At 56.8% G+C, this 12,821-nt stretch overlaps 2 gene segments (V, D, J or C); both read left to right on the top strand.

Moving 5' to 3' along the window:
• The first annotated feature begins 1,601 nt into the window (after positions 1 to 1,601).
• Positions 1,602 to 2,306, top strand: LOC132222068 (immunoglobulin lambda variable 1-40-like). The segment is given in 2 exon segments: positions 1,602 to 1,700; positions 1,812 to 2,306. Coding segments are annotated over 2 exon segments (495 nt in total).
• Positions 2,307 to 5,053: 2,747 nt separating this feature from the next.
• On the top strand, positions 5,054 to 5,655 carry LOC132222308 (immunoglobulin lambda variable 1-40-like). The segment is given in 2 exon segments: positions 5,054 to 5,164; positions 5,275 to 5,655. Coding segments are annotated over 2 exon segments (429 nt in total).
• The last annotated feature ends 7,166 nt before the right edge of the window (positions 5,656 to 12,821 follow it).

Here is a 12,821-nt window from a genome sequence, read left to right as displayed (position 1 = left end):
GTGGGATGGCTTTGCAGTAGACACCTCCCAGGGTCATTATGTTGTACACTTGACCCTAATATAATGTCAACTACATCTCAATTAAAAATAAATTAAAATAAATCGGAATCTTCTGTCCACAAAAGAAACAGGCACATGGAAGTCTGAAGTTGCTTTAATAACCCCCTTGAGTGAGAGCAGCCAGAAATGCCTGGTGCCAGTGAGCGTTGGCCGCTGTCGCTGGGAGCTGAGGGGACACGTTCTGTCCTGCGGATGCTGGACACCAGGGGAAGCGACTGTGGCTCTGCCGCCCAGAGACAAGCCTGGCGCTGACACTGCTCTGTCCTGGGAGCTCTGCCTGTGGCAGGAGCTTCTGTTCCTGGGACGGATGGAAGCTCCTAGAAACTCCTCGTGGGGGTCACTGGGCAGCGAGTGGGGATTTCCAACCGGCAGGACCAGATCATAGCGCACAGCTCCCAACTCACCACTGAAATGTAAAGTGATGTTAGAAAACGTCTATTCACACCTTTCAACCCAGAGCAGAAGGCATTCCGTTACCAATGCTTTTCCATCAATTCCTCCGCCCACAATTTCCATCAATATGCAACATTCTAGAATCAGCCTTATTGTGACTTCCACAGGTAATAACATACATGCAAATGAAGCTGGCTGAGGGCTGACTAATATAGTGTAAAGTTTTAAAGAAGCCCCAGCACAGCAATATAAAACATCAATATTTTTTTGACAAGCAGGTCCCACATGTTCCCTTTTCCTCTCAGACAAATGCCAACGTCGGACTGTGCGTTGAGAACGGATCCCAGGAGTGACCACAGCCCACGGCTCATGGAGAACGATGGTGTCAGGAGGAGGAAATATGGACAGAAAATAACAGTGACCCCTGACCCCGGACTAGGACAGCCCCCGAGGGCTTCCTCCCCACCCTGCCCAGCCCTGGGAAGGGCCCCTTTCTCCTCGGGCCCTGGGTCCACGGGAAGGAGGCCTCCCGCCACCAGGAGTGACTCCCACACAAGACAGAACCGAGTCCCCACAGAAGGGGGGGCGCCCCCACGGGGCTGTCCCTGCTCTGGCCCTGACCTGAGCCCTGACCCTGGTCTAAGTGTTGGTGCAGGAGCTGCCACTTGAGTCCTGACCACGGACCCGCCCAGGGAGCAGTGGTCAGACTCCCCCTGAGGACGCCGAGTAGAGACTGAGGTGAGGGGAGGCCATAGAGGGGACCCTGGCCTGGCCCTAGGGCAGGGGCAGTGGACAGAGCAGTGGGAAGGCAGAGGTGGCCTCCCATGGGTTCTGGTCCCCTTGTCACTCAGTTGTGTGTCTGGGCCTGGACACTAGAGGGCGCTGGGGGTTTGCTCCTGAGGGATCTGGGTGCTCAGAGCTGGGACCAGGCCCCTGAGAAAGCCCAGGACCATCTGCTCAGGGCTGTCAGCTGTGACTTCCCCAAACCTGGGCCCACACAGGCCCACCCCCGCCCACACCAATGGCCATCCTCAGGCAGAGGGCCCTGCCCAGGGCCCAGGGAGAGATCAGATAGATGGGGTCTCATTTGCATAGCAGGACCCTCCCTCCTGCAGACTATGAAGATAGGAAGGGAGAGGTGTGGGGAGCTCTGCTTCAGCTGTGGGGCCTCAGGAGGCAGGACTCAGGGATGACCTCCACCATGGCCTGGGTCCCTCTCCTCCTCACCCTCCTGGCTCACTGCACAGGTGACTGGATAAGGGGAGAGGGGAAGGGGCCTTGGGAAGACACATGGGCCCTGCTTCCTCCTCTTGTCTCTAGACCCAGACTCACCATCTCTGTGTCTCCCCCTCTTGCAGGATCCTGGGCCCAGTCTGTGCTGACTCAGCCATCCTCAGTGTCGGGGTCCCTGGGCCAGAGGGTCACCATCTCCTGCACTGGAAGCAGCACCAACGTTGGGTATGGTTATGGTGTGTCCTGGTACCAACAGCTCCCAGGAACGACTCCCAAACTCCTCATCTATAGTGATAGCAGTAGACCCTCAGGGATTCCGGACCGATTCTCTGGCGCCAGGTCTGGCAGCTCAGCCTCCCTGACCATCACGGGGCTGCAGGCTGAGGACGAGGGCGTCTATTACTGCGCATCCTATGAAAGCAGTCCTGCTGGTACTCACAGTGCTGCAGGCCTGTGGGGAAGTGAGACAAAAACCCCTCTGGTCTGCGAGGGGGTGAGCTCTCCAGCAGCTGCCTGTTCAGCTCAGCCTGTGACCTGTGGCTTCTGCTTATTCCCTCGCTGACGCCCGAGGCCAGTGATGGCGAACCTTTTGAGCTCAGCATGCCAGCATTTTGAAAAACTCTAACTTAACTCTGGTGCCGTGTCACATATAGAAGTTTTTTGATATTTGCATGCATAGTAAAACAAAGACTTATATTTTTGATATTTATTTTATATATTTAAATGCCATTTAACAAAGAAAAATCAACCAAAAAAATGAGTTTGCGTGTCACCTCTGACAGGTGGGCCCTGAAGGGGGTGGTCCCAGTGGGTGAAGGGTCCAGGAGGAGACACTTCTGGCTGTGACCACCTGGCTCTGGGAGTGTGGACAGCATGGGGACCCGGCAGGGGGCGCTGTCACACTGTCTGTGAAAGCAGCTGAGAGACTGGCTCTTAACTGTCCTCAGCACAAGAAATAGCAGAACTTGTAGCCACGTCTGATGGCTGAGGTCAAGGAGACGTATTCTGGGATGGCTTTGCAGTAAACACCTCACAGCGTCATTATGTCGTACACCTGACACTATTTAAGGTCAATTACATCTCAGTTAAAACTAAATTAAAATAAATCTGAATCTTCTGTCCACAGAAAAACCAGCAGGTGGAAGTCTGTAAATAGCTTTATTACCTCCCTCGCCCCGCCCAGACTGAGAGCAGCCAGGAGTCTGTGCCTGGAGGTCTGTGACAGCTGTGAGTGGCGGGATGTCCTCTGATAAGGGCCTGATTTAAAAAGGCGATGTGGCCCGGCCAGCATGGCCCAGTGGTTGAGCGTCAACCTATGAACCAGGAGGTCACAGGTCAATTCCTGGTCAGGCAGGACACATGTCTGGGTTTTGGGCTCCATCCACAGTGGGGTGTGTGCAAGAGGCAGCTGATCCATGATTCTCTCTCATCATTGATATTTCTATCTCTCCCTCTCCCTCTCCCTCTCCCTTCCTCTCTGAAATCAATAAAAATATATCTTAAAAAAGAAGAAAGGCTGGTTTGGAGCTTGTTAATACCTAGATCTCCAAAGGACATGAAGCACCCTTCTTCCTGCTGGTTAGGGCTCCTCCTACCTCAGACCCCCCCCCCCCCATCTCCTGTGAATGATTTAATAGCCCTCCGGCCTCCAGTGGTTTCAGTGAAAACTGCCTGAATGTGTGGCCCAAAGGTTGGGAGGCCCATTGTCCGTGTGACCATCGGAGCTGGGTCTCTGCTTCCTCACGTGGACCCCAGGCTGGTCCCCCGGAGACGTGAAGCTGTGGGTCTGCTGGGGACCAGGCCTCTCCAGGGCCTGTAGCAGGTGCTTCTCCTACGGGGACGGACGGAAGCTCCTAGAACCTCCCCGTGGGGGTCACTGAGCAGCGACCCGGGATTTTCACCATCAGGACCCGATCACCGTGGTTTTAAGCACAAAAATGGGCAATTCACACTCTCTAACTATAACCTATTGGGGGTTGTCAGAGGTCCAGCTCCCAACGCACGAATGAGCTGTGAAGTCATGTTAGAAAAATGTGTCCTCTTACCTTCTCACCCCAGAGCAGAAGGCATTGCATTTCCAATGCTTTTCATCAACACTTCTACCCACCGTTTTCATCAATATGCATCATCCTTGAATTTTACAATCAGCCTTATTGTGACTTTTACATATAATAACATACATGCATTAAAAAATTTATTCATTTCAGAGAGGAAGGGACAGGGGGCGAGAGAAATACCTAAATGTTGAGAGAGACTCATGGATCGACTGCCTCCTGTGTACCCCCTACTGGGGAAGGATTCCTGAAACCTCAGCATGTGCCCTGACTGGGAATCCAACCCTGACTCCTGATACATAGTTTGATGCTCAACCACTGAGCCAACCCAGCCGGGCCAGACATGCATGTGAAGGTGGCTGAGTGCTGACTAATCTATAAAGTTATTACATGAAGCCCTAGCACAGCAATTAGAAACGTTAACCACATTTTTGCTCAGCGCGTCCTGCATGTTCCCCTTTTCCTCTCAGATAAATGCCAACGTCTGACTGTGCGTGGAGAACAGATCCCAGGAGTGACCACAGCCCACGGCTCATGGAGAACGATGGTGTCAGGAGGAGGAAACATGGACAGAAAATAACAGTGACCCCTGACCCCGGACTAGGACAGCCCCCGAGGGTTCCTCCCCGCCCTGCCCAGCAATGGGGAAGGGCCCCTTTCTCCTCCGGCCCTGGGTCCATGGGAAGGAGGCCTCCCGCCACCAGGAGTGACTCCCACACAAGGCAGAACCAAGTCCGCCCAGAAGGGGGGGCGCCCCCACAGGGCTGTCCCTGCTCTGGCCCTGACCTGAGCCCTGACCCTGGTCTAAGAGTTGGTGCAGGAGCCGCCACTTGAGTTCTGACCACGGACCAGCCCCGGGAGCTGTGGTCAGACTCCCCCTGAGGACGCCGAGTAGAGACTGAAGGTGCCCCGAGGTGAGGGGAGGCCATAGAGGGGACCCTGGCCTGGCCCTAGGGCAGGGGCAGTGGGCAGAGCAGTGGGAAGGCAGAGGTGGCCTCTCATGGGTTCTGGTCCCCATGTCACTCAATGGTGTGTCTGGGCCTGGACACTAGAGGGCACTGGGGGTTTGCTCCTGAGGGATCTGGGTGCTCAGAGCTGGGACCAGCCCCCTGACAAAGCCCAGGACCATCTGCTCAGGGCTGTCAGCTGTGACTTCCCCAAACCTGGGCCCCACACAGCCCCACCCCCGCCCACACCAATGGCCATCTTCAGGCTGAGGGCCCTGCCCAGATCCCAGGGAGAGATCAGATAGATAGGGTCTCATTTGCATAACAGGACCCTCCCTCCCCCAGTCTTTGAAGAGGGGAAGGGAGAGGTGTGGGGAGCTCTGCTTCAGCTGTGGGGCCTCAGGAGGCAGGACTCAGGGATGACCTCCACCATGGCCTGGGCCCCTCTCCTCCTCACCCTCCTGGCTCACTGCACAGGTGACTGGATAAGGGGACAGGGAAGGGGCCTTGGGGAGACACATGGGCCCTGCTTCCTCCTCTTGTCTCTAGACCCAGACTCACCCTCTCTGTGTCTCCCCCTCTTGCAGGATCCTGGGCCCAGTCTGTGCTGACTCAGCCGTCCTCAGTGTCGGGGTCCCTGGGCGAGAGGGTCACCATCTCCTGCACTGGAAGCAGCACCAACGTTGGGCGTGGTGACTATGTGTCCTGGTACCAACAGGTTCCAGGAAAAACCCCAAAATTTCTCATCTATGGTAGTAACAATAGACCCTCAGGGATTCCAGACCGATTCTCTGGCTCCAGGTCTGGCAGCTCAGCCTCCCTGACCATCACGGGGCTGCAGGCTGAGGACGAGGCTGACTATTACTGCTCAGCATACGACAGCAGTTTGGATGGTCCCACAGTGCTGCAGGCCTGTGGGGAAGTGAGACAAAAACCCCTCTGGTCTGCGAGGGGGTGAGCTCTCCAGCAGCTGCCTGTTCAGCTCAGCCTGTGACCTGTGGCTTCTGCTTATTCCCTCGCTGATGCCCTGGGCCCAGGTTCATCCGGGGACCCTGCCTGGGGGTGAAGGGTCCTCCCTCCCCTCCGGCCTCCATGTCACTCAGAGCAGCGCTTTCCCAGCTCAGGGTCCTGGAGGAAGGGAAGGCCTCTCCCCACCCACAGGGCCTGATCCCTCCCCCTGGGCTGCACTCACTGGGCTGTGAGGCTGAGATGAGTGACAGCTGGCTGGCCCGCCCCTGCCTGGGGCTCAGCGCTGTGTGCTGTGCTGGAAGGACCCCTGGCCCTGTCCCATCCCATCAGGACTTACTCCCTTTAAGCTGTGCAACTGGTTTCCATTTGCTCTGTGATTTTAAGCACAAGAATTGGCCATTCACAGCTGTCACTATAGCAGATTGGGGGGTGCCATGGTGGCGCTGAAGGGGGTGGTCCCAGTGGGTGAAGGGTCCAGGAGTAGACACTTCCGGCTGTGACCACCTGGCTCTGGGAGTGTGGACAGCATGTGGACCCGGCAGGGGGCGCTGTCACACTGTGTCTGTGAAAGCAGCCAAAAGACTGGCTCTTAAGTGTCCTCAGCACAAGAAATAGCAAAACTTGTAGTCTCGTATGATGGCTGAGGTCAAGGCGACGTATTCTGGGATGGTTTTGCAGTATACACCTCACAGCGTCATTATGTCGTACACCTGACACTAATTAATGCCAATTACATGTCAATTGCAAACATATTAAAATAAATCTGAATCTTCTGTTTCCCAAAACCAGCACGAGGAAGTCTATAGCAGCTTTATTAACCCCCAGTGGTCAGCAAACTCATTAGTCAACAGAGCCAAATATCAACAGTACAACGACTGAAATTTCTTTTGAGAGCCAAATTTTTTAAACTTAAACTATATAGATAGGTACATTGCTTTTAACTTAATTAGGCTACTCCTAAGGCTTTGGAAGAGCCACACTGAAGGGGCCAAAGAGCCTCATGTGGCTCGCGAGGCGCCATTTGCAGACCACGGCCCTAGACTGAGAGCAGCCAGGAGTCGGTGCCTGGAGGTCTGTTACAGCTGTGAGTGGCGGGATGTCCTCCAATAAGTGGCCCGTTTTAAAAAGGCGATGTGGTCCGGCCTTCATGGCTCAGTGGTTGAGCATCGACCTATGAACCAGGAGGTCACGGTTAGATTCCAGGTCAGGGCACAGGCCCAGGTTGTAGGCTGGATCCCCAGTGGGGGGCGTGCAGGAGGCAGCCGGTCAGCGATTCTCTCTCATCATGGATGTTTCTATCTTTCTCTCCCTCTCCCTTCCTCTCTGAAATCAATAAACACATATTACACAGATATAAACACAGAACACACCCCGGGCTCTAATGGGGGAGCACTTGGACAGTGTGTGTGCAGGGGGTCCCCTCCGGCAGGAGGCCTTCCGGGGACCACAGCGTTGTGTCCCCACCAGAAGGCGAAGAGGCGGGGGAGCTTCAGGGGGTGGAGGGGCTGAGAGAGGCGGCCATTCGCAGTGAGTTAAGGTTGTTCCTGGCTTTGGGGATAGGGGAAGGGGCCTTGGGAAAGGGGAGCAGGGACTGAGCAAGTCCTGTTTCTATCCATGACCAGGAGGTGGCGCTGCAGAGCAGGACGCGTTCCCTGGCCAGGTTGTGCTGACTTCAGCTACAGTGAAAACTATCACAGGTGTAAAAATTGCAGTTGGTTGTGGTGATTTAACAAATATATATATATTTGTATTGATTTCACAGAGGAAGGGAGAGGGAGAGAGAGAAACATCAATGATGAGAGAGAATCATGGATCGGCTGCCTCCTGCACCCCCTCCCCCCACTGGGGATGGAGCCCACAATCTGGGCCTGTGCCCTTGACTGGAATTGAACCTGGGACCCTCCAGTCCGCAGTCCGGAGCTCTATCCATTGAGCCACACCGGCCAGGGTGGTTGTGGTGATTCTTTGGACAGATGATGCGGAGTGCTGTGCTGTAAATCTCCCCCAAGCACTGTGCCAGTGACCTGGCCTCTGAGGTTCATTCATAGAAAACCCGGCCCACAGGTACTCTCACGCTTTCTCTCTCCTTCTCTGCCAGAGAGCCAATAACCTGTCACCCTTGTCACTGGCTCAGGCTTCCTGGGACGGTCCAGGCCGCCCACCAACGTAGGACAAGGAAACGCAGGCACAGACCGCGTCAGGGACAGAACCCAAGCTCGGAGCGGCCTCCTGCTCGTTCTCCTGCAAGCGAAGCCCTCTAGGTCCCCCGGGAAAACGCAGCAGGTTGCCACACCCACAGCCACACACACAGAGACACACACACAGACACACAGACACACACACAGACACACACACAGACACGCAGACACACACAGACACACACAGACACGCAGACACACACAGACACACACAGACACGCAGACACACAGACACACACACACACACACACACAGACACACAGACACAGACACACAGACACACACACACACGCACACACACACACACACACACACACCCCCCACACAGAAACAGACACACACACACGCTCAGAGTCGGATCTTTCGCCTGAGCCTGTCACAACCAGGGGTCCCCAGGATGGACCCGTGACCGGTCTGCCTGGATCCCAGACGTTCTCAGAACCCAGAACATTCCAAACCAACTGTCCCGTGGCAGCTCTGCCCAGAATGAGCCGATACATCCACTGCCCAGCCCTGGGAGAGGGCTCCTGCCTCACACGGGGAGGGCGGCCGGCGGGCCGGGGCCTGGCTGGGTTCACGTGTGGAGTCTGTGGGGCCGGGTGCGAGGCTGACTCGGGATGGGAGGTACTGTCTGTGCAGCCCTGACGGAGGCCCGGGAGCCCCCAGGGGCTGCCCTCACACGTGACTTTTCAGTGACTCAGTCCCGGGTGGTAGCAGTGCTGATGGGCGAAGAACGGCGCTTGTCCACAGGAAATGGAAAGGGGGGTGTGAGAACGTGGGGGTGACAGTGGAGAAACCTGACAATATCGAGTGTTGCCAAGAGTCAGGGAACTAGGACCCCCACCCGGCTGGTGGGCATGAGCACCGGGGGAACGGGGAGCAGGGACTGAGCATGCGCACGCCCTCCGCCTCCGCGGCCATGTCTGGGTATTATTGAGAATATTGCACTGTTTGTTGTAGCAAAACGTGGAAAACTAAATATCTACTCTATACACACACACATGGCATATACCATATGCTGGCATTGCATATGTACCTAGGATACTCACAAACGTGGATATATGTGTTGATTTCGGGTGATGCCTGAGATGGGTTGTATAGCTTCTACGTCACCCCGTCTAGAGAACTACTTGCCTCACGCTGCTCATGCGACAACAAAGACCTTATTGTTTAAGCCCCAGCAGAGGTTCATACCGACGTAAAACACACACACACACACACACACACACACACACACAGATCGGTACAGTGGTACCTGCATATGCTGAACGCTTCAGCAATTAGTAGCAATGACCTGGCTCTATATGTGATCACGGCCAGGTCTCCAGAACACAATGTTGAGTGAAAAAAAAAATGCAGCCGAGTCTCACGGACAGCAGAAACCTATCCTGTGTGGAACGGAAAACTCGGGAACAAATTCCCAATGCGTATCGCAGCCTCCCGCGGCCTGCTGCTCTCTCCGAGGTCCGTAGCTGTAGACTCTCTCGCTCTCTAAAACATAAGGCGAGACTCTGTCGTGTTTCCTTCTCCGTCCACTCCTGCCCCCACACCGTTGGTGGAAGGAGAATTGTCCATCCCCCTCGGAAAACCGCTGGGTGGCTGCTGAGGACGGCGGCTCACTGCGTCTCACAGGGCCCGGTCATGCCACTCCCAGGTGTAGACCAAGAGAAAAGGACACCTACATGTCTGTACAAACACTCGCACACACGTGCTTAGTAGACCAGTGTCTGGCACACAACAAGCCTTCAATAAATACTTGAATGAGTGAGTGAGTGAGTGAGTGAGTGAATGAGTGAGTGAGTGAGTGAGTGAATGAATGAGTGAGTGAGTGAGTGAATGAATGAGTGAGTGAATGAGTGAGTGAGTGAGTGAATGAATGGTTCAGAAGGAAAAGGTGCCGTGTAAGGGGCGGCTGGGGAAGGCAGGGGGCTTCGGGGAACAGCTGTCGGAGCCTGGCTGGCAGGACAGCTGGCCCCTGGCCAGAGAGTAGGGGCCAGGGCTGGTGCCCAGAAGTGGCGGACCATGCCCAGAAGGCGTGGGAGGCAGGCGGTGGTCTTTTGTCCCCACGGGAAGCTGGACTTGTTGCAGGAGTGGCTGCCAGGCGGACAGCAGGGGGCCTGCGTGCAGAGCTGGAACCGGTCAGTCAGGGTCACTGAAGGGAGACCGGCCATCCCCGCCCCAGTCGCCGTGTAAGCGATTGTGCTCAATAAAAAAACAGAGAAAGCTGGAAAAGATGGGAGAGGCCGACTCGGGGCTATGGCCTTGCAGTGTGCCTCCGGCACCCTCTATTGGCAAAGCCTGGTACTGCACCAGCTGGCAAAGCCACTGTTTTCATCGGAGCATCATCTCGCCTTTTTACAAAAATCTCCCCTCCCTCTCCAGTGAGGAGACACATGCTCCCATGAGTCGTGGAGCACACGGCGAACTATATTAACTTCTCCTCAAGGCCAGCCACAGTTCCACTGACTATCCTCCTGGCCTCCAACAACCTGAATGTAAACACCAGAGGCTCAAGGCACGAAATTGATGCAAGGGGCTCGGCCCTCGCAGCCCCGGCTTCCTCCGGAAGGTCACCTGGAAGGACGTCCGGAAGGCCATCCGGCTGTCCGGGTCTAATTAGCATTTTACGCCTTTGTTATTATAGATAGCAATACTGAGAAGAAGAGAGAATGTGGCTAAGAAATACAAACACATACGGACACAGAACGAGCCAAGAAAAAAAGGTGTGAAGTTCCTGCAGTTCTTGGGGCATCGGTCATGAAAATGGGGCTGTGAGATAAGCCACAGGCCGTGCAAACAATGATTTTATTTTTTAGTATAAGGATGTCCCAACTATTTCATGTGACACAACTTACACGAAAAAGATTATTCGTTGTTAAATGAAATCCGCATTTAACTGGACACCTGTGTTGTTGTTTGTAATTTGCTAAACCTGGCCAGCCTCGTCATGAGGTCATCCTTACTATCTACGACCTGTTTCTCCCGCCGCCGATGTGATATTGTTATTTCTCTGGCCCTGAGCCGGAACCTCAGCCGTCATGGATCTCCTGGCGGTGGCGGCAGATCTAAACCTTCGTGCTTTGAGGCTCTGAGTCCTAAGAGGTCCCGAGAGGCCTATGGAGCCCGTGGTGCCCTCAGGTCTGCACAAAGTCCTGGTGTAGCCCCGCAGCCTGATTTCTATGAGTCCAACCCGAGCCTCTTCCCTGCCCGTTGCAGCGCCCCTAGCGCCCCCTGGTGGGAGCATGATCCGCAGGGAGCTAAGCTCTCCGAAGCCGCAGAGGTCAGAGTGAGTGCATCCGCTGGACTCTGTGAAAGAAGCCGTTCCTGCCTCCACCTCCCGGCTCCCAGGGCTAGGAGCTCGGCTCAGGGAGAGGGGCCGCACCCCAGAATGGTCTTTGATTCGCAGCGCGCATTGCAACCCAGACGGCCACCCCTCAGGGTGTTGCTCCCACCGGAGAGCCCTCAGTAAGCCGCTCTGCTTCTTGCATGAGGCCGGTCGCCTCTGGGCAACGGGGTACATATATCTACGCTCAGACTCAGACGAGAGAACCCCCGGTGCAGGCCCTTGGCTGGGGACAAGTCCCCCCGTTAGACGCGGTGCTCTGGGGGACAGCCGCGATGGTGGCTGAGACGTCCCGAGCGCCCAGGGATGGCGGCGCTGGAAGAAGCATCACAGGCGGGGACAGCAAGTCCGGACCCAGAGTCTGTGCCCCTTCCGTGATGCAAGAGGTGCCATGGCATCAACTCGCCACCAGGCGGCTCCCGGGGGCGCCCCCAGGGAATGGTGCTCTGCGTGGGGTGGGGGTTCCCTGTGGTTCGCAGTTCTGGGCGGGTGAGCCACTAGGTGGCAGCAGCACGCGGGCCAGCTGGGTGAGGGGGAGACCGTGCCCACTAGCTGTGCCTGCCACCTGGGTCCCTCTGTTCACGGGCCGTTGGGCCGACGCTGGCAGGGCTGGGAGCCAGGCCGGCGGGCACCCCGCACTGCGTCCCCCTGGTCCCTGGTCACCGAGCCTCCTTTGCAGGGCGCTCCGCTGCCCGTGGGCGGCAAGGGGTGGGAGTATCTTTACGCGTGTCCATCCCGGGGGCCCGTCCTCCACCTGCCTCCGCTCCCCGGGGCCATGTCCTTTCCAGCCCTGACCTGCACCCCTGCGCCCCGGCTGTCCTGGTTCGGCTGCCATGACAGAACCCCGGGGACTGGGTGGGTGCGCTGTGGGCATCGCTTTCCGCAGTTCGGGGGGCTGGGGTGCCGCAGATCCGGCGTTTGCAGGTTCGGTGCCTGATGTGAGCCCGTCTGGCCTTCCGTCTGCGCGTGGCGAGAGGGGAGCTGGGGATGGACGTAGACGCTGACGCCTCTCTCCCCCTCTCCTTCTAAGGGCATCCCCCCCATCCCCAGGGTCCCCCCCTGACCTCATCCAACCCGAATTTCAGCCCAAAGACCCCTTCCCCAAAGACCACCATGTGGGTGCTAAGGGCCGCGGCCTGTCCTCTGCCGGGAGCACCCCCTCCCAGGCACCTTCCCGGCTAGTGCCCCGGCGGCACCCAGGGTGGCCTCTGTGACCACCATCTACACCAGCAGCGCAGCTCTCCCCGCCCCACGTGGCCATGTGGGGTTCGCTTGGGTCTGTGCCCCCCGGGACTGTGCTGCAGGCCTCTGTCTCAGGGGCCACTCCGGGGCCTGAGGCAGCCCGGGCGCTGGAGCTGCTCAGTAGCGACGGGTGGAATGAAAGGCGCTTGTTTTTTCTCTGGGGGAGGAGGCAGCCCACGGGACCCTGTGCCTGTGGAAGGTGGGGGGGGGGGTACAAGACCCCCCACTGTGGCAGGGCCCTGGGAGCTGGGATCTGAGCGCCCAGGCTGAGTGGAAGGGGCGAGAGCACTGGCTTAGGAGTCGGGGGCAGGGCTCCCCCACCCGCCTCCTGTCTGACCTTGGCCAGGTCACATGCCTCCTGGGAAAGGAGAGAATGACCTTC

The sequence above is a fragment of the Myotis daubentonii genome, chromosome 19 (assembly GCF_963259705.1).
Source record: "Myotis daubentonii chromosome 19, mMyoDau2.1, whole genome shotgun sequence".
NCBI classification, from domain to species: Eukaryota; Metazoa; Chordata; class Mammalia; order Chiroptera; family Vespertilionidae; genus Myotis; species Myotis daubentonii.
This window is presented reverse-complemented; position numbering and strand designations above follow the sequence as displayed.